Source organism: Eucalyptus grandis, chromosome 2, assembly GCF_016545825.1.
Source record: "Eucalyptus grandis isolate ANBG69807.140 chromosome 2, ASM1654582v1, whole genome shotgun sequence".
Classification (NCBI taxonomy): Eukaryota; Viridiplantae; Streptophyta; class Magnoliopsida; order Myrtales; family Myrtaceae; genus Eucalyptus; species Eucalyptus grandis.
In genome coordinates, this window is record NC_052613.1 from 235,671 (window position 1) to 257,543 (window position 21,873).

Genomic DNA, 21,873 nt, shown 5'->3' on the forward strand with positions numbered 1-21,873 from the left:
AGAAAAGACTCATCTCGAGTGTCGCATGTGATTAACGTTTAGCTACAACCGACGTTGAAGTGCCCTGGCTATAAAGTAGGAAGTCTCACGAGAAGGAAGTCTCACGAGAATTGAGTTTCTTTTCAGTTTCTTCTGTGATGGATATGGTCGCACTCGATTTTCACCATTTGGAATCTTTAGATCTGGCAAACCTTTCCGCATGCCACCTGACCCACCCGGATGTTACCTTAGCCATTAGATCCCACTCAATAGAATCAAATCGATAGTAGATTAATTTTTGCCACATATAGTAACCACACATGCAGAATGGCCAAGAAGAATCAAGAAAGCACGGGACTGTGTACATATTTGCGAACAGTGTGCGTAGATCCAATGACCTTGCCATAATCATCGTCTAGGCTTCGAGACAAAATAAAGGAATGACCGGGCAATTCGTGACCGGATCAGGGCAACGAAAGGGTCTGTGATTCCTTTTATTTGCAGTTCCATTTACAAAAGAGTAACTTAGAGTAACTTTTCCCTATACGACAACATACAGACTATGCACATGCTAGGCAGGACAAGATAGAAAAGGAGTGGAGCTGGAAAAGGGGCTAGTCAGTTTTGATTTGGGGTGTCTGAATTGTGCTTGGGTAGACCAGCTTCTTGGCGCCGGGAAGATCCACTAACTTCTTGCTGGGTGCTTCCGTTGGGGGTTCTCCAGGACCGGCCAGATACATGAGCCGGTATGACCACTCTACGATCTCAGGGCAGAATGCCTTCCAAAAGTAGGTCATCTTGAACCATGCCGGCTCAGTCAAGTACCTGTCACCTCTACATGCACTGTTCACTATTGCTTTCGCACATCCTTGTACTGACCCCACCGGGAACACGCTCACTTGGACCTGCATCATCATTATTTGCATTGTTACCGACTCCCCTTACACGACACTTTTCTTCATTGGTTTCCATAAAATGCTCAAGCTTACATCTCTCAAGTCTTGATCCACCTCCAGCTTGCCTTCCTTGGTGAAGTGTTTACCTTGAGTCAGCTCTGATTCTATGAAGCCAGGAGTGACGATGGTTATACCAATGTCAGGGCCCAGCTCCACCCTCAGTGTCTCGAACATGCTCAGCAGGGCTGCTTTGCTTGCCTGTGATGAGATTCAGATGTCTATGAGTGAGACTGAATCCAAACTGATTACACGCGTGATCAGAAAACACGAGCTTACATTGTAGAAACTCGTTCGGGGCTCAGGCAACCAGGAGGCAGCGGAAGAAAGCACTATGATCTTGCCTCTGCTGTTCCTTAGGTATGGAACTGCGAACCGGGTGGTATAGACCGAACCCCAGTAGTTAGTATCCTGCATCGGTCAATTCAATAGTCAGAAACCTTGGCCACCACCTGCACTCTACCTAGTCAAGTTTTTGATTCTAATCCCATCTGCTCCCTTCCATCGAAGTATAAGAAATAGACTTGGTTCAATTGATGGGAGTCTCTGAATCCCATCCATTGTATGTTCCTCATGTGCCACTGCCCATTCAGAGCCATTCCCTCTCTTGTACTGCTTAAACATGCTGATGCATCGTAAATCCTAATCTCAGGAAAAGTGGGTGGAAGAATTACCATGACAGCTCTAAAATGGGTGATGTCGCCTGCATCTTCAAATTTGCAGACGGAATTAATCCCAGCGTTGTTAACCAGATGGTCCACTGCAATCCATCACGACATAGCACGTGCGTGCATCAAATCAAGAAATCTAATTTAGGTCATTCATACAAAGCAACCAAATGAGAAAAAGAGAGACAAGAACGAGGTACGTCTTTGGAAGTGATTCATGGTCTCATTGACGAGGCGCCTGCAGTCGTCAACTTGGGAAACATCGGCCTGAATGACTATGACGTCTGGAGAGCCCAACTCCCTCGCCCCCTCCGCCACTTCCCGCAGCGAGTTCTCCCGCCGGGCCACCAGAGCCAAGCATGCACCCCTCCTTGCATACTCATAAGCCAGGTACTGCACGCAACACCAAATTTAACTCATACAGCGCATGTCGGTCATTTGGGATGAATAAGATGGTCACAAAGCAAGGGCGACGCGTACCTCTCCGATGCCAGAGGAAGCACCAGTGATCAGAACGACCTTACCTTCGACACTCTCGCTGAAGACGGAGCTCAAGGTGGAGAGGAAGAACTTGAAAGCGTAGAAAGGGGGCAAGAAGAGGCAGAGGGAAAAGAAAGTGAAAGGAGGTGCCACCAGGTTGAGGAACTTGTGGATCAAATCCATGTGTGATAGCTTCACTTCTTTCTAGTTTCTCTTGCTCGTTTGCTACCTTGCTTGCGCGTGAGTTCCCGAGAAGAGAGAGCGCGAGAAGTGATGATATGAGAGAGGAGGAGACGGTGGAGGGATGGCAGCTTCTGCATGGGGCGAACACGCCACGTACGTACATGTTGCTCCACTTGGAACTCCGGGGCACGGTCTCTCTTGTCTATCGTATCCCTTTATCTTTTTCCTTTTGTTTGTTTTGTCCACCGTCTGGATCACTCGCACCGACTGATTGTCCTCACTTGAATTGCACAATATCCGGTCTTGCTAAAATTGAAGTTCAACTTTCATATATTTCGCGAAAAATGTGACACTTTTAGAAAATATATTTTTGAAAATCACTTTCTGAAAAAATAACAATATATTTCAGTGTTTGGTTAAAACTTGAAGATGAATTGAAGAATATTTTCCTTTATTTAGTAAGGAAAATCTCTTTTCCTAAATAGAAATACATTATTTGGGCACAAGAACTAGTGACTTGTGCATGAATAACCAACTGGACAAGGGCATTGGGATCTCAACCTCAAATCACCAGCTCTCAGACTCATAAACATCGAGGTTAGGCTTGGGACCCTGGCTTTTGGACTCAAGTCCATCAAGGCCAGGCCCCAACCCTTGACACCTAGGCCCGATATAGATGCACTAGGGCAAAAGCATAGGGACTCGAGTATAGACACAAGAGTCTTAGGCCCTACCTCAATAGACCCAAGCTCAGAAGTTAGGAATCCAATGATGGACGTTGGGGTCTAGAGCCCAACCTCAATGGACCCGAGCATGGCCTTGATGGACTCACACCCGTGCCAAAGACCCATCCATCCCCGATGCCAAGGGCTAAGGAATGAACGTTGGGATTTCCATGCCAAAGTATAAAATTTCTAGTTTGTGCGCCAATATTTAGTCATATTTTGAAAAAAATTTTGATTTTCTAAAGAGAAAATCGTTTTCCTAAACTTAAACATTAATAGGAAAACCTTTTTTATTAACTTATTTTCTCAAGCGATCCAACCGCCAAAAAAGCAAGAAAAATATTTTCAGAGCCTTACATGAGAATCTTATACTTGTGAAATGAATCTATGTTAAGCAAAGTGGGCTCTCTAGACAATCCCTTCTTAAGTTGTTTCAACTAGTTAAGATGTATTTGGTAACATTTTTGTTTCCGAGAATAATTTTTTTTTTTTTATATTTCTATTCCCCGAAACAATTTTTAAAACAATATTTCTATTTTCTATTCTCGAATGAAAAAGAACAGTTTTTGGTATGATCCACAAGTTTTTTTGTGACATTGAATTTCTTCTAAATTTTTTTAATTTTTTTCTTTTTTTTTCTTTTTTCTTCTTCTTCCTCTAGCAGGTTATCGAGCCACGATAGGCAATAGCTGACGATGGATAGTGGCAATCGACAGTGACAGGTGGCAGACAGTGGCGAAGGACAGCGATGGCCAAGGACGGCAGCAAGCAACGTGCGAGGGTCAACAGGCGGCGGGCAACAAGGAATAAGAAGAAAAGAAAAAAAGGAAAGATAAAGAAAACAACTTATTTCTAAAAATTGTTTCTAGGAACAAGAAGCTATTATTTTCTACTTTTTGTTTTTGTTCTAAATCTATTCATCGGCCATTTTTTATTTTGGAGAATAGAGAAATTAATTGACATCACCAAACGGATTTATGTTCTTTTTTTTATTCTAGAGAACAAGAGAGAGAGAGAGAGAGAGAACCTTAAGATTCTTCCGACATGTCCACTTACGATAAAGGAATGAATAGGATTTCCAACAGGATTGAGGAGCTCTTTATTTGATGTCAATATCATAGAGGCATGATTCTTGACTTTATATTAAAGGTTCTTGAGATAATTATTTAAAAAGTTCTATCTATTATATAACTATTAGTTTGGTCATAAATTTTTAATTATATCAATTTAGTTCTAAACATTTTAACAATTTCTTAATTTAATCATAAATGTTTCACTTGTGTTAATTTAGTCATATTTTTTTTTTGAAAAATTATTAATTTAATCCTTAATCTTTTAATTAATTGTTAATATTGTATTTCTAATCAATTTTAACTGAAAATCGCTATTGTGAATATTGATTGTTGTACAATAAATTTATGACTTTTTATATAATTTTCTCAAATGCTCTATGATGTTTGAAAGTCCTCTTAACTGATACTATGGGCGTGATATGGGCATGTTCATACAAAAAAATGACCAAGTCTTCAATCAATGGCTTCGATTTGAATGAATATAGAGCTGGTGTCAAGTTGGATTTGGTTATCGGTAAGCTATCAATAATGGAAAAATTTGTCGACGACCATGATGGTGTATCGATTGGAGGACAAAACCAACAAATGGCCAATGTTAAAATGAATTTGGTGAGTGTTGGATGCAGGGAAATAAAGAAAGGAGACGACCAACAAATGGCCAAACATACTGATTGGATGACAAAACCACATCAGAGTTTGCTTGCACTCACCCGTTTCCACATCACTTTCGACTGAGTGGGAGGAAGCTACGTTGGGAGTGATGTATCCTCAAGGATCAACTAGATTATGAGGGACCATTTGCATATCTTGCATTGTCCCATTTTGGTGCCTTTGACTGTTCAACTGTTCTTATCGTTTCCGCTTTCCCGTCGTTGTCGAGAGCTGTAGCCACGGTGAACGGACCAGCCTAACTTGTTCCTTTTAACTATCACGTATGGTCAAATTCGTAGCGCAGTAAATCATGACCTACTACTCTGTTCATGCGAATTGTTTGTGCTGTTTTGGAATTCTCGTGGGGGGATAAAACTGCGGCTTTTTTCTGTGATTTCAAGCTTACAAAGCAGAAAGATCAGTGAAGAAGCTGGGGTACTATTAAGGCCTTCCGATCAGTAGTAGCAGTACCGGATTCATATAATATAAAAGCACGACAATCTCTGGCATGTAAAAGAGAGAATTGCTGAGAATCCGAGACGCATTCTCTGATCAATACGCCTCGTGCTCCCCCTGGTCAAAGGCAAAGTTGCACCGCTCCGGCTAGGAAAGCTTACATACATGCATGCAGAAAAGGGACAAGAGCCAAAAGGCTATGATGCTGAAAGACTTGTACTTTCTCGGGGGCGATGAAGTCGACGAACTAGTTCTCGGACTTGGTTTTGCCATTCAGGGAGGAGGTAAGGAGGAGAACCGAGAGAGAATCCTGCAGATGGGCCCATGCGCGTAGCTGTCGTACAGGACAGTCGCGCCCTTGAACGGAGGGAGGACCAGCCACGCTGTCAAAATGAGCTTCACATCGTACCATAGGGGTATGCTGATGAGGAGGAGCATGATCATTCATCATCTCGACAAGCCAACCATAATCAATCATCAAGCCAAACAAGAGATGAGACAACGGTAGGTCGCCACTTACTGCTCAAGAAGACGCTCGAGGAGCATCTCGAGGAGGGTGAGGACGGAATAGAGGATCCAGTAAACCAGCCACTGCTCATTGTCTGTCTTGGATTTCTCTTCTTCTTTTTTCGCTGAAGCTTTCTTGGATTTCTCTATGGTCTTCGCAGACGCGTACCTGCGCAGAGAACACACACCGACATCAACCCCCAATCTCCCCGGCTTTGACCTACATAATAAGCATCTTGGGGAAGAAAGAACTGGGAATCTTACAGAGGATAGAGCAGCATCAGCACCGGCCTGCGCGGATTCCATCAAGATAGTTAAGGCACCCATGTCGTTCAATATCACGTTGAAGAAGAAGAGGAAGAAGAAGAAGTACCCGGCGATGGAGCGAGCGACCGTTAGGAAAGTCCACAGATGACTCATTGCTTTATGGAAGCGAGAGTGATGAGAGAGAAACTTCAAATGGGGATGAGAACAGAGGAATCGAGTGCAGATTCTCGGATGGAGAAAGAGAGAAAGGGAGATAGAAACGATGCGATCCGCCAAGGAAGAAACCCCCGCATAAAAAGGCCAAGGAAAAGGGGTCACGTGGCAGGCTTCGGGGGCCTCCTCACTTCACGAGGCTTTCGCCATTTCCGAACCTTCAATTAAGAGAAATGATTGGGTTAGAGTTTAGCAAGCCGTGTGGTTAATCAACGACGCCACTCCCACTTCACCGTCGCCATCAATCTTTGTAGAAAGAAAAATACAACCTGAGAGAGAGCGTTCATGCTTCTTTTCGATCTTCTGCACCTCTCAGTCTTTGCTTTCCATCCTCCTTTTTTAACAAAGTGGGTGGGTGAATTGCCATGACAGCTCTAAAATGGGTGGTGTCGCCTGCATCTTCAAACTTGTAGACGGAATAAATCTCAGCGTTATTGACCAGATGGTCCACTGCAATCCATCGCGAGCCAAAACGACGGAGCACGTGCATGCATCAAACCATTAAATCTAAATTAGGCCGTTCATACAAAGCAACCAAATGAGAAGAAGAGAGAAACAAGAACGAGGGACGTCTTTGTAATTGATTCATGGTCTCATTGACGAGGCGCCTGCAGTCATCAACTAGGGAGACATCGGCCTGAATGACTACGACGTCTGGAGAGCCCAACTTCCTGGCCCCCTCCGCCACTTCCCGCAGCGAGATCTCCCGCCGGGCCACCAGAGCCGAGCATGCACCCCTCTTCGCATACTCATAAGCCAGGTACTGCAAGCAACATAAAGTTCAACTTATATACCAGCGCATGTCGGTCATTTGGGATGAATAAGATGGCCACAAAGCAAGGGCGACGCGTACCTCTCCGATGCCAGAGGAAGCACCAGTGATCAGAACGACCTTACCTTCGACACTCTCGCTGAAGACGGAGCTCAAGGTGGAGAGGAAGAACTTGAAAGCGTAGAAAGGGGGCAAGAAGAGGCAGAGGGAAAAGAAAGTGAAAGGAGGAGCCACCAGGTTCAGGAGCTTGTGGATCAAATCCATGTGTGATAGCTTCACTTCTTTCTAGTTTCTCTTGCTCGCTTGCTGCTTTGCTTGTGTGTGAGTTCCCGAGAAGAGAGAGAACGAGAAGTGATGATATGAGAGAGGAGGAGACGATGGAGGGATGGCAGCTTCTGCATGGGACGAACACGCCAGTAAGTACATGTTGCTCCACTTGGAACTCCGGGGCACGGTTTCTCTTGTCTCTCGTATCCCTTTATCTTTTTCCTTTTGTTTTTTTGCCCACCGTCTTGTTTGATTGTTCACTTGTCCACAATATCCGGTCTCTGTCGCTAAAATTGAAGTTCAACTTTCATATATTTAATAAAAAAATGTGACATTTTTAGAAAATATTTTACGAAAATCACTTTTGAAAAATGACAATATTTTTCAGTGTTTGGTTAAGACTTGAAGACGAATTGAAAAATATTTTCCTTTGTTTAGTAAGAAATCTCTTTTCCTAAATTTTACCAAAAAAAAAAAAAAAAAAAAAAATCTCTTTTTCTAAATAGAAATCCATTATTTGGGCACAAAAGCTAGTGACTTGTGCATGAATAGCCAACTCGGCAAGGGCACTAGGATCTCAAGCCCGAATCACCAGCTCTTGGACTCAAATTCATCAAGTTTGGGCTTGGGATGCTGGCTCTTAGACTCAAGTTCATTAAGGCCAAGCCTCGACCCTTGACACCTAAGCAGAGTATAGATGGACTAGGGCACAAGCATAGGGACCTAAGCACGGGCACAAGAGTCTTAGGCCTTGCCTCAATAGACCTAGGCTCATAAGTTAGGAATCCAGCCATGGACGTTAGGGTTCAAGCCCAACCTCAATGGACACGAGCACAGCCTTGATGGCTTAAGCCCGGGTGCCAAAGACCCATCCATCCCTACTGTGAAGGGCTAGGGACTGAGCGTTGGGGTTTTCATGCCCAAGTATAGAATTTCTAGTTCATGCACCCATATTTAATCATAATTTGAAGAATGATTTTCAATTTTTAATAGAGAAAATCATTTTCCTAAACTTAAACATTAGTAGGAAAACATTTTTTATTAACTCATTTTCTCAAGCAAACCAACCGCCAAAAAACGAGAAAAATATTTTCTTAGAGCTTTACATGAGAATCCTGTGCTTGTGAAATGAATCTATGTTAAACTAGAGAATCCCTTCTCAAGTTGATTTCACTTATTAAGATGTGTTTAGTAATATTTTTGTTTCTGAAAATAATTTTTTTAGAAATAATTTTTTTTTCTAAATAAAACAACAAGTTTGATAACTACACAAAAATTTTTGTTCTTAAAATTAAAAATAATATATAAATGAGTTTAGTATGACTCACAAGTTTTTTTGTGACATTGAATTTCTTTTAATTTTTTAAAATAGTTTTTTGAGATTTTTCTTTTTTTTCCCTCTCTTCTTCTTCCTCCTCTACCTCTAGTAGGTCATTAAGCCACGGTGGGTGGTGGCCAATGATGGACAGTGGTGGTAGATGGTGGCAGAGGACGATGATTGGCAACATGTGGGGGCGGGGGCATGGGAGAGGGGCAGAAGAAGAAGAAAAAAAATGAAAAGGAAAAATCATGACTTATTTCTAAAAATTGTTTCAGGAAACAATAAGTTATTATTTTTCACTTCTTCTTTCCGTTCCAAATATATTCACTTGCCATTTTTATTTATTTATTTCAGGGAATAGAAAAATAGTTGATATCACTAAATGGATTTATGTTCTTTTTTTTTATTCCAAGGAACAAAAGAATAAAAAGAAAAAAAAGAAATAGGAACGTTGCCATGCAAAACCTTAAGGCTACGTTTAATTGTCCAAATTTATAACAAAGACAGGACGGGATGGTATATGATATAAAATATTGTGATTTTTCTATTTCATATCAATTGTTTGGTAATCACAATATTAAAGTCGGATATATTTAAATCATATCACATACATTTATATATTTTATATTTTTTATATATATATATATATATATATATATATATAAACGACATATCATTGTAAATGAACCTAAAAGTTCATAAACGGAGATGGTGAAAATCTCTTGTGACACTATGCCTTAATTTATTTTTCTTTTATTTTTATTTTATTTCTCCTCTTTTTAAAATTATTTTCTTTATTATTTCTTTTTCCCCTTTCATCATTATTTATTAAAATTTTATCAAATAGTAAACTGTACTAACATACCTAAACTAAAAAAAAAAAAAAAAAAACCTAAAATATATAATAAATTTAAATATATAATTTATAGATTGAATATTTATTATAAGATAGAATTAAAGTTGAATATATAAATTAAGAAAAGATTAAATTAAAAAATAAATTTTTTTTTTAGTTTTTTAAATTAGAATTCAAATATTATTTATATTGAAATATAATTTCAATTTTGTTAATTTCATAAATTTGTTATTTGAGAAAATAATTTTCTATCATGGACATTAGAAATCCCATCCACCTTTATCCCACCTCCTCCATGAGATAATTTTATCCGCCTATATCTCTCTTTATATCGGACTTTATCCCTGCCTATATCCTCTTTATATCGGAGTTTATCCGTAAGATTTGAATAAGTACCAAACGTCCTATCCGAATTTTATTCCAACTACCAAACACAACCTAAGTTTCTTTTAACACGTCCACATGCAATAAAGGAATGAATAGGATCTCCAACAGGATTGGGAAGCTCTTTTAGCGATGTCAACATCATAAAGGCATGATTCTTGACTTTATATTAAAGGTTATCAAGATAATTATTTAAAAACTTTTATCTATTATATAATTATCAATTTAGTTATAAAATTTTAAATTATGTCAATTTAATTCTAAACATTTTAACAATTTGTCAATTTAGTCATAAACTTTTTACTTGTGTTAATTTTGACCTAATTTTATTGAAAAATCATCAATTTAATCCGCAACCTTTTAACTATTTGTTAATATTGTATTTCTAGCCAATTTTGACCGGAATCACTAATGTGAATATTGGTCACGCTTATGTGGTGTGGTGAATGCTAACATGGACAATATTTTCCTTTTTTAAAACCATTTCCTTTCATTTCCCTTTAGCCCGTGGCCATCTCTCAACCATGGCCTACGACCATCCACAAGCGAAGGCTCAACCCTTGTGGCTTGGTGATGTGGACATCGAGTCATATCAAGAGGAGGTTCTAGAAACCCGTTGTCTATTTTGACTAGTCTGATCACTCGAGTGTGGGCCAAACAATTCAGGCATGCTATTAGCGTCATAATTCGTGATCTTTGGCGTGAAGATGACTGTGAATCAAGTCTTGAAGAATCTTGGAATCTTAGCGCAATTGATTATTTGGTGATGACTTTAATTTCCCTAGTTTTTCTTATTTTTGGTTTATTTTACTTTTATTTAATCACCAAATATTTGACCAAGTCAATTAAAATTGTTTTCCTTTTTAGGCATATTCTAGAATATGAAGCATTAGATCTCCTAATAGTAACCAAACTAAATTAGGATTTTGGGGCTAGTTTTAGAGTTTGTGTGGCGGCTAGAAGGCCTAAATTAAGGCTAGCCAAATTTCTTTGAAAGGTCATTATTTTGAGTGCAATAAAAATTAAGAATTTCTCTTCTATTATTCTTTTGAGAATTTGACTTTATCAAAATTCTATTGTGACGGTTGATTCAACTTATTGAGCGAGATAACGAATTCTTTCGATTGTGGCATCTATACCGTTGGTTGGTTGGTTGACATGGTTTCATCAACATGTCACATTCATACCAAGGTTACCAATCACAGATTCGATTGGAGGTCGAGGTTCGCAATTCGCACCATCGAGCCTTTATAGAATGATCTTTCCGCAACAATTCACATCACTTGGCAAGGGCCAGCGAGGCCAACTCTTGCTTGTGGCTGATCGCCAACCATGATCAAGTACTAAGCATAGGCCAAAGGGAGAGAAAAGAAAAGAAAAATTTTAAAAATGCTAAACTTGTCCTCATCAATATTAGCAATGCCATATAGGATGGTAAACACTCAAATCAGCAATTTTTTTGTCAAAATTGGTAGAAGAACTAATTTGCAAAGTCATGAAAATATTTAGGACTAAATTGGTATAATTGAAAAGTTTAAGATTAAGACTAAATTGATTGTTGTACAATTTATTCAAGATTTTTTGGACAATTTTCTCAAACACTCTATGATGTTTAAAAGTCCTCTAAATGATCCTATTGGCATGATATGGGCATGTTCACACACAAAACTTTGATTTGAATGAATATAGAGTTTGGTGTTAAGTTGGATTTGGTTATCGATAAGTTATCGATAATGGAAACACTTGTTGACGACCATGATAGGGGAAAAGTACCAAAATAATCTTAAACTTTTTGCATTGGGACCAATTCAAACATAAATTTTTTTTAATTAGACCATTTTAGTTTAAAACTTTTTACATTGGTACCAATTTAGTCCATCCAACTAATTTAAGCCAAAATTGCTGACGTGACTACCAGCAGTCTTATGTGAACCCACGTGGATAAATTTTATATTTTTTATATATATTTTTTCAGATTTTTCAAATTATTATTTCTTTCTTTTCTCCTTACCCCTTGGCTAGCGAGGTCATTGGCCGGCTGACCATCGCGGGCCATGGGCTGGTCAAGGCAAGGGGCCCCGCCCTCGCCCGCCATGCCAAAGCCGGCCAAAGGGCGTCGGCCCTCCCTAGATCCGACCCTCGCCTCTTGGCCGGCGAGGGCACGGCAGCCCTCCCTTGGTCAATCTAGGCGAGGGCATGGGCCCTCACCCAAATCCAGGCAAGGGCACGACCCTCCCTGATTTCAAGCCTCGTAGCTATTGGTGAAGGAAGCGGTGGTGGTCAGGGCTTGTGTCGGCATTTTCATAAACATATCTTGTGTAAGACGCGACCGCTTGCAAAAAGAAGCGTGCGTGCGTGCAGGCGGGAGAGATAGAGGATTCATAAGGCCTTCCGATAAGTAGTAGCAGTACAGGATTCATAACATACAAAAAGCACGACAATCTCTGGCATGTAAAAGAGAGAAGTGCTGAGAATCCGAGACGCATTCTCTGATCAATGCGCCTCTTGCTCCCCCTGGTCAAGGGCAAAGTTGCACCGCTCCGGCTAGGAAAACTTACATGCATGCATGCAGAAAAGGGACAAGTGCCAAAAGGCCATGATGCTAAAAGACTTGTACTTTCTCGGGAGCGATGAAGTCGACGAACTAGTTCTCGGACTTGGTTTTGCCATTCAGGGAGGAGTTAAGGAGGAGATCCGAGAGAGGACCCTGCAGATGGGCCCATGCGCGTAGCTCTCGTACAGGACAGTCGCGCCATTGAAGGGAGGGAGGACCAGCCACGCTGTCAAAATGAGCTTCACATCGTACCATATGGGTATGCTGATGAGGAGGAGCATGATCATTCATCATCTCGACAAGTCAACCATCATCAATAATCAAGCCAAACAAGAGATGAGACAACGGTAGGTCGCCACTTACTGCTCAAGAAGACTCTCGAGGAGCATCTCGAGGAGGGTGAGGAAGGAATAGAGGATCCAGTAAACCAGCCACTGCTCATTGTCTTTCTTGGATTTCTCTTCTTCTTTTTTCGCTGAAGCTTTCTTGGATTTCTCTATGGTCTTCGCAGACCGGTACCTGCCCAGAGAACACACACCGCCATCAACCCCCAATCTCCCCGGCTTTGACCTACGTAATAAGCATCATGGGGAAGAAAGAACTGGGAATCTTACAGAGGATAGAGTAGCATCAGCACCGGCCTGCGCGAATTCCATCAAAGATAGTTAAGGCACACATGTCGTTCAATATCACGTTGAAGAAGAAGAAGAAGAAGAAGAAGAAGAAGAAGAAGTACCCGGCGATGGAGTGAGCGAGAGCGAAGAAGTACCCGTCGATGGAGCGAGCGAGAGCGTTGAAGTACCCGTCGATGGAGAAGTACTCGTCGATGGAGCGAGCGAGAGCTAAGAAGAAGTACCCGGCGATGGAGCGAGCGAGAGCGAGAGCGAGCGTTAGGAAAGTCCATTTATGACTCATTGCTTGTGGAAGCGAGAGTGATGAGAGAGAAACTTCAAATGGGGATGAGAACAGAGGGATCGAGTGCAGATTCTCGGATGGAGAAAGAGAGAAAGGGAGATAGAAACGATGCGATTCGCCTAGGAAGAACCCCCATATAAAAAGGCCAAGGAAAAGGGATCACGTGGCAGGCATCGGGGGGCCTCCTCACTTCTTTCGCCATTTCCAAACCTTCAATTAAGAGAAACGATTGGGTTAGAGTTTAGCAAAAGCCGTGTGATTAATCAACGATGCCACTCCCACTTCACCGTGCCATAAATTTTTACAGAAAGAGAAATACAACCTGAGAGATAGCGTTCATGCTTCTTTTCGATCTTCTGCGCCTCTCGGTCTTCACTTTCAATCCTCCTTTTTAACAAAGTGGGTGAAATGAGAACTTAAATAGTATAAATACGCAATACGACATAACACGTAAATACGTTATTTTTTTTAAAATAAAAGATTTCGACATGTTAAAATATATTATATATAAATAAATATTTTTTATTTATAATTAATTTAATTCAAATTTATAATAATTAATTAATTTTAAAAAAACCTATCAATAAATTTACACTAATCATTTAACATTCAGTACTTTTATTTTTTAAAATTATTTTTATTTCATTTAATTATTTTTTCGATTAGATAAAAAGCTCCCGGGGTCGCCTCCCCACCCCAACTCCCTTTTTCCCCTTCTCTTTCCCTCGCCCTCAAATTTTTTCACTTTTCTTCCCTCCCCTTCCCTCCTGTTACTTCCTCCCCCTCCTCTTTCACTCACCAAAATTTTCTTCACTTTTCTTTCCCTCCTTCCCCCACCACCTGACACTTTCCCCTCCCTTCCTTCCGTCACTTCCTCCCTTTTTTCCCTGCTCTCTTTCCCTGACACTTCCCCACTCCCTCATGTGACTTCCTCACTTTTTGACACTTCCCCACTTCTTTCTTTGTCACTTTTCTTTCCCTCCTTCCCCCACCACCTGACACTTCCCCCTCCCTCCAAGGCGCCACATCCCTTTTTATTCTTTTAGTTTCCTTCTCAAAACCCTAGCAGCGCTCTTCTCTTATACTCATAAGCCTAAGCCAGGTACTGCAAGCAACATAAAGTTTAACTTATATACAGCACATGTCGGTCATTTCGGATGAATAAGATGGTCAGAAAGCAAGGGTGAAGCGTACCTCTCCTATGCCAGAGGAAGCACCAGTGATGAGGACGACTTTACCTTCGACACTCACTGAAATTTTCTCCACGCGTGAACACGGAGCTCAAGGTGGAGAGGAAGTACTTGAAAGCGTAGAAAAGAGGCACGAAGAGGCAGAGAGAAAAGAAGGTGAAAGGAGCAACCAGGTTGAGGAACTCGTGGATCAAATCCATGTGCGATAACTTCACTTCTTCCTAGTTTCTCTTGCTCGCTTGCTGCCTTGCTTGTGTTTGGGTTCCTGAGAAGAGAGCGAGAAGTGATGGCATGAGAGCGAGAGATAGAAGAGAGGAGACGGGGGAGGGATGGCAGCTTCTGCTTCTGCATCGGGCGAATACGCCCCGTACTTATATGTCGCTCCCCTTGGAACTCCGGGGCACGGTCTCTCTCTTTCTCTCGCATCCCTTTGTCTTTTTCCTTTCGTTTGTTTTGTACACCGTCTCGATCACTCGCACCGACTGATTGTCCTCACTTGAATTGCACACTATCCGGTCTATGTTGCTAAAATAGAAGTTTAGGTTATATTTGTTTAGTGAAAAATGTGACATTTTTAGAAATTATATTTTTGAAAATCACTTTTTGGAAGATGATAATAGTTTTTAGTATTTAATTAAAACTGAAAATGAACTGAAAAATATTTTCCTTTATTTAATCATGAAAATCTCTTTTCTAAATAGATATACATTATTTTAGTGCAAGCACTAGTGACTTGCACATAGATAACCAACTCAGCAAGGGCACTAGGGTCTCAAGCCCTAATCACCAACTCTTGAGCATGAGCATCAATCAAGGCTAGGCTCTCCAATATCAATGCCATGCTTAGGTTAGGTCCATAAAGGCAAGGTCTTGTGACTCAACACTCGGGTCCCAGTCCCCTTCCATTGGACTCAAGTCTATCGAAGTTGGGCTCGGGATCTTGGCTCTCGAACTCAAGCCCATCGAGGCCAAGCCTCAACCCTTGACACTTAGGCCTAGCATCAATGGACTAGGGCACAAGCATAGGGACTCGAGCACAAGCACATGAGTCTTAGGCCTAGCCTCAATAGACCTAGGCTAAGAATTCAAGGATTTGACCATGGACGTAGGGGTTTGGAGCCTAGCTTGATGGACCCAAGCATAGCCTTGATGGACTCAAGCTTGGGTGCTAAAGACCCATCCGTCTCCATTGCCAAGGGCTAGGGAATGAGCGTTGAGGTTTCCATGCCCAAACACAGAATTTTTAGTTCAGATATCAATACCTAATTATATTTTGAAAAATGATTTTTAATTTTTCAAAAAGAAAGTTGTTTTCGTAAACTTAAACATCAATAGGAAATTCTTTTTTAACTCATTTTTTCAGGTGGGCTCTCTAGATGATTCCTTCTCAAATTGATTCCACTAATTAAGATTCTTCCGACATGTCCACGTGGGATAAAGGAATAAATAGGACCTCCAACAGGATCGAGGAACTCTTTTAGTGATGTCAGTATCATTAAGGCATGATTCTTGACTTTACATTAAAGGTTCTCGACATAATTTTTTAAAAAATTCTATCAATTATATAACTATCAATATAGTCCTAAATCTTTTAATTATGTCAATTTAATTTTAAATATTTTTTATCGATAATAAACATTTTATTTATATTAATCAAGTCTTAATTTTGAAAATTTATCAATTTAATTCTTTTTAACAACTTATTAATATATTATTTTTAACTAATTTTAGCTAGAAATCGCTAATATGGATATCCATCATGCTAACATGGCACGGCAAATGTTAACGTGGACAATCTTTACATTTTAAATTTTTTTCCCTTTATTTCCCTTTGACCTGTGGCTATGACTTGACCATGGCCTACGACCATCCACAAGTGGGGGCTCGACCCTTGTGGCTTGGTGAGGGCTAGTGAAGGCCAACTCTTGCTTGTAGCTGATCACTAGGCATGACCAAGTACTAGCCACAGGCCAAATGGAAAGAAAAGAAAAAAAAGTTTTCAAAAATACTAAATTGTTTATATCAATGTCAACAATGCCACGTAGAATAGTAAGCATTCAAATTAGTAATTTGTAGTCAAAATTGGTAGAAGAACTAAATTGGCAAGTTGTCAAAATCTTTATGACTAAATTGGATAATTGAAATATTTAAAACTAAATTGATCATTGTACAATAGATTTATGGCTTTTTGATAATTTTTCTCAAAGATTTTATGATGTCTAAAAGTCCTCTAAATGATCCTATGGGCGTGATATGGACATGTTCACACACAAAAATAACCAAGTCCTTGCAATTGGTATGGCTTCGATTTGAATGAATATAGAGCTTGTTGTTCAGTTGGATTTGGTTGTCGATAAGTTATCAATAATGGATACACTTGTCAATGACTATGATGATGTATCGATCATGAAATGGAGCTATGACGCACCTTGGTGAATGGTCGCCAAACAAATTGATTGGATGACAAAACCAACAAATGGCCAATGTTGAAATGAATCTGGAAGTGTTGGACGTGGGGAAGTAAAGAAAGGAGACGAAGTGGAGACGTTGATTGAAGACAAAAATACTGAACTCAGTTGCATTGAAAGAGTTGTAACCACTTGTAGAGAAAGTTGGCATTTGATCACAAGACCAAAAGTTGTGGAGGGCAATTGTAACTATCGTTTGCAATTTATAAAATGCAATGCCCAACTATTTTTGGATAGACCCTAGAGCCGAACCGAAAAAACATGGTAGGTTCAAGAATTGGTTATAAACAAATAAGGTAGGTTCTAGGGTCCAAAAATTGGGAACTAATTATAACAAAATAGGTTCTAGGTTTCAATTTTGGAACATACTTATCTTGAAACCAATCACCCCTAGATAAGATAAGAGAGATGATAGAATCAATTTTATGGGTTAGTCTAATAAAAAAAGAAACAATAAAATTAAGAGAGAAAGAAGTGTGTTTTGGTAAGTTGACGGAGAAACTTAGTGTCTTGGCCAATGAGGGTGGAAATAATGCCACCCTTTATCAATATATTTTCAGTTTCAGGTGCTTGCATTTCTACCTTTTAACTTATTGTTCTTCGTCCTTGTCACGCATATTCAAATCCTCTCCGAATCGCCACTGAGTCCGCTTAACAAAAAATCAAAAATCAAAATTGAGACAGATCCCTCCCCATTTCTGGTGAAACAAGATTGGAAATGACCCGAGGGTCTTGGGCTACAAGACTGAATCGGGTAAGGGGATTATGTCTTGGGAGTTCCCATTCCGATGGGGGACCCCAGAAATGAGTCAACATCAGACTTTGCTTGTACTCATCCGTTTCCACATCACTTTTGACTGATTATAGAAAGCTACGTTGGGATTGATGTATTGTCAAGGATCGACTAGCGCTATGAGGGACCATGTGCATGTCTTGCATTGGCCCAATTTGGTATATTTGTTGTCTATTCCACTGCTGTTATTGTATCCGCTTTGCCGTCGTTGTCGAGAGCTATGGCCACAGTGAACGGACCAACCTAACTAGTTCCTTTTGAAAATCATGCATAGTCAAATTCGTAGAGCAGTAAATCATGACCTACTGCTCTGTTCATGCGAATTGTTTGTGCTGTTTTGGAATTCTCTTGTGGCGAAAAAAACTGCGGCTTTTTTGGGTGATTTCAAGCTTGCTAAGCAGAAAGATCAGTGAAGAAGCTGGGGTACTATTTAAAGCCATCCGATCAGTAGTAGCGGTACAGGATTCATAAATAAAAAAGCACGACAGTCTCTAGCATGTAAAAGAGAGAATTGCTGAGAATCCGAGACGCCTCCTCCGATCAATACGCCTCGTGCTTCCCCAGGACAAAGGCAAAGTTGCACGCTCCGGTTAGGAAAGCTTATTGTACATGCATGTAGAAAAGGGACAAGAGCGAAAAGGCCATGATGCTAAAAGACTATTACTTTCTTCGGGGTGATGAAGTCAGACGAACTATTTCTTGGAGGATTTGCCGTTTGGGGAGGAGGGCTTGGAGCGCCTCTTGCGGAGGGGCTTTCCCACGAATGTGTCGTACAGGAAAGCCGCGCCATTGAACTGAGGGAGGACCAGCCACGCTATCAAGATGAGCTTCACATCGTACCATATGGGTATGCTGATGACGAGGAGCATGATCATTTATCATCTCATAATCCATCCATCAATCATCAAGCCCAACAAGAGATGAGACAACGGTAGGTTAGGTCGCCACTTACCGCTCAAGAAGACGCTCGAGGAGCATCTCGAGGAGGGTGAGGAAGGAATAGAGGATCCAGTAAGCCAGCCACTGGTCGTCGTCTCTATCTTTTTGGCTTTTGATTTGTCGTCATCTCCCGTCTTGGAGCTCTCTATGGTCATCACAGACGCGTACCTGCCCAGAGAAACACACACCACCATCAATCCCCAATCTCCCCTGCTTTGACCTACATAATAAAGAACAGGGAATCTTACAGAGGATAGAGCAGCATCAGCACCGGCCTGCGCGAATTCCATCAAGATCGTTAGGGCACACATGTCGTTCAATATTACGTTGAAAAGAAGAAGAAGAAGAAGAAGAAGAGAAGTACCCGGCGAGGGAGTAAGCGTGCGTGAGGAGAGTCCACAGATGACTCATTGCTTTGTGGAAGCGAGAGTGACGAGAGAGGAACTTCAAATGGAGATGAGAACAGAGGAATCGAGCGCAGTTTCTCGGATGGAGAGAGAGATCAAAGAGAGACAGAAACGATGCGATCCGCCAAGGAAGGAACTCCCGTATAAAAAGGCCGAGGCCGAAGGGACAAGTGGCAGGCGTCGGGGGGGCTGCTCACGTCACGAGGCTTTCGTCATTCCCGAACCTCATTTTAATTAAGAGAAATGATTGGACGAAGGTCTAGCCGTTTCATTAATCACCACCGTCGACTCCCACTCCACTGTCCCCGTATCAATCTCTGTAGAGACAGAGATCCAACCTGAGAGAGAGCGTTCATACTTCTTTTCGATCTTCTGCACCTCTCAGTCTTCGCTTTCCATCCTGCTTTTTAAAAGTTTTTGCATTCTTACGTGGGCGGACGGTGACAGGTGTCCCCCGGCCATGGGGACGACGAGTTCCCCTTTTTCTTCTTTTGTCATTTTCCCCTTGTTGGGGCACGAGTGTTGGGGGGCCGAGCTACTGCATGTGCCGAGAGAAGTTGAGAGGGACCGGGGACTCCAAGTGTGAAATTTTGATTAGACTATTATCAATTATTTTAAAAGTTAAATTGATAGATGTGTTAGACAAAAATGAACGATTCTAATTATACATTGAAAAACAAATTTCAAGCATCAATTAGAATTATATGTGGAAAACGGGATAAAAAAATCTAACATCTAATCATTGTTTGAAATTTACGTTTGTCGGAAAATTATGAAAATTCAACGGTAATAATGGCACACTCTACTAATCTAATTCCCTCATGTACTGACAGTAAATTTCCAAAGAGAGTTTGCGTTAGACCTTGATTACCTTTACATAAATGAACAATTGTTCTTATAAACTGTCTCTCTTCAAGGCGATTTCCAAATGAACAATCACAAAAAGGTATGAATGTGAAATCATATGGTGAAATAATTGTTCCTCAAAAGAGAAAATGTGGGTCAATGGATAAGTTTTTATTTTAAAAGCTATATCTTTAAAATTGTAAGATCATATTATAGATAACATTCTCCCATGTGATTCCAACATTTTCATAATATGTATTATCCATCTAAATCCATGATAACATTGTGCTTAAAGAAAAGAAACAAAATGCAGAATCATGGTGACATGTCCTTCAAGAATGAGCAATATCTTCCAAGTATCACAATGTAATTTATTTCTTTAATGTTAGCATATATGTAACAGCTCATCTCCATGAATAAACTCTATGTTTATTCTAGAATCAAGGATAACTGTTATTCTTTGAAACAACCAAATGTGTGTACAAAAAATTGAGAATGATGTTACAACTGAATAAAAGTTTCATAAATTGTTTATATGACAACAAATCACATGATAAGACATATTCCCATCCTAGTCATACAATCCTTATACTTCATTCACGGTATGCATTTACTTAAAAGATCAACTATTATCAATTCAGTACTAACGTGTTCTATGACCAATTTACTCTCCTTAACACATTCTCTTTTAGCAATTTTAGTCATAAAAACAGCAACTAAATTATCATAATATATTCTTAATAGCCTAAAAATATAATTAATAACTCCAAGTTGAGAAATGAAACTCTTCAACCATACATCATGCAAAATAACCTCAAAACAAAAACAAACATAGCCTCCATGTTTCAAGTAGCGGTCAAAATCTGCTTCGCACTCCTTCATAACACAATCTTGCCAATTAACATAAAAATGTATCAAGATGTTAATTTTGAGAATCAACACAACCAGCAAAGTTCACATCCAAATAACCAATTATCACAAAATTTTCAATTTGTCTATACATAAGTATGTGACTTTTGGAACCTAGAAGACATCTCATTACTTTCTTTGCAATTTTCCAATAGTCCATACCTGGATTACTCTAATATTTCTCCAAAACTCCCACGGGAAAAGCAATGTCAAGTCAAGCGCAAACTTGACCATACATCAAGTTTCCGACAACGTAACCATATGGAATGTTCTTCATTTATTCAATTTCTAGATTGTTCTTTGAGCACGTGTTCAAATTAAATCTGTCACTATTCACAATAGGTAATATATTTAGTGAACAATCTTTCATATGAAATCTTTAAGAGTTTATTAATATAGGTTTCTTGAGATAGTTTTAAAATTCCTCAAGGCCAATCTCTATGGATATTAACGCTAATGACATGAGATGCATCACTCATTTCCTTCATGGCAAACCTTCAAAGAGGAATTATTTCACCTCATGTAGCAATCACTTATCATTGATTGCAAATAGAATATCATCCACATATAGCATAAGGAAAAAAAATTGCTCATATTAACCTTCTGGTATAAACATTAATCTATGACATTCTCTACAAAACCAAATGAAAAAATGACATTATGGAACCTTAAGTCTTATTGGCAGGATACTTGTTTCAAGACATATATAAATTTATTAAGCTTATACACCAAATACTCACATTTACTAGAGAAGAATAATTGTGGTTGATTCATATAAGCCTCCTGCTTTAGTTCCTCACGAGGATTGTCGTTTTGAAATTCATTTGATGCAATTCCATATCAAAATAGGCAATGAAGAAAATCTTTCTTAAATACAATAGAGGTTTCCATGTAATTGATTCATTCTTTCTTGTAAGGAGTTGCAGCCTGCTCGTGGAGAAGGGCGATGTACGATCAAGTGTAACCATTGTAAAGGGATGCACGATCATCGATATAAATTCCTATTGTATTTGCAATTTATCCATACATTTTCAGTTTCCAATACAATTCCTGTTCGAATTGCCACTCAACCCGCTAAATAAAAAGAAAAATCAATC

At 39.9% G+C, this 21,873-nt stretch overlaps 3 protein-coding genes across 6 annotated transcripts; all 3 read right to left on the bottom strand.

Annotated features, from left to right (window-relative positions):
• Positions 1-369: 369 nt before the first annotated feature.
• On the bottom strand, positions 370-2,392 carry LOC104416667 (11-beta-hydroxysteroid dehydrogenase A). The gene is made up of 6 exons (XM_010028027.3): positions 2,081-2,392; positions 1,801-1,993; positions 1,607-1,692; positions 1,212-1,343; positions 969-1,133; positions 370-884 (listed from the first exon to the last, which is right to left on the bottom strand). The coding sequence occupies exons 1-6, from the start codon at positions 2,261-2,263 to the stop codon at positions 594-596; spliced, it is 1,050 nt and encodes a 349-aa protein (XP_010026329.1). The 5' UTR covers positions 2,264-2,392; the 3' UTR covers positions 370-593.
• A 2,321-nt stretch (positions 2,393-4,713) lies between these two features.
• Positions 4,714-13,672, bottom strand: LOC104416657 (HVA22-like protein e). Of its 4 annotated transcripts, none has more exons than XM_018866003.2 (5): positions 13,547-13,672; positions 13,046-13,434; positions 5,940-5,966; positions 5,689-5,844; positions 4,714-5,589 (listed from the first exon to the last, which is right to left on the bottom strand). In XM_018866003.2, exons 2-5 carry the CDS (start codon positions 13,222-13,224, stop codon positions 5,442-5,444), a joined length of 510 nt encoding a protein of 169 aa, XP_018721548.2. In that variant the 5' UTR covers positions 13,225-13,434; positions 13,547-13,672; the 3' UTR covers positions 4,714-5,441. The 4 variants fall into 4 exon arrangements, with proteins under 4 accessions (XP_018721548.2, XP_039161703.1, XP_039161698.1 ...); XM_039305769.1 differs by lacking the exons at positions 13,046-13,434; positions 13,547-13,672 and adding exons at positions 6,049-6,313; positions 6,425-6,536; XM_039305764.1 differs by lacking the exons at positions 4,714-5,589; positions 5,689-5,844; positions 5,940-5,966 and adding exons at positions 12,121-12,573; positions 12,673-12,828; positions 12,924-12,950.
• Positions 6,619-7,356, bottom strand: LOC120290051 (11-beta-hydroxysteroid dehydrogenase A-like). Its single transcript, XM_039305771.1, has 2 exons — positions 7,009-7,356; positions 6,619-6,918 (listed from the first exon to the last, which is right to left on the bottom strand). Exons 1-2 carry the CDS (start codon positions 7,189-7,191, stop codon positions 6,649-6,651), a joined length of 453 nt encoding a protein of 150 aa, XP_039161705.1. The 5' UTR covers positions 7,192-7,356; the 3' UTR covers positions 6,619-6,648.
• Positions 13,673-21,873: the final 8,201 nt, after the last annotated feature.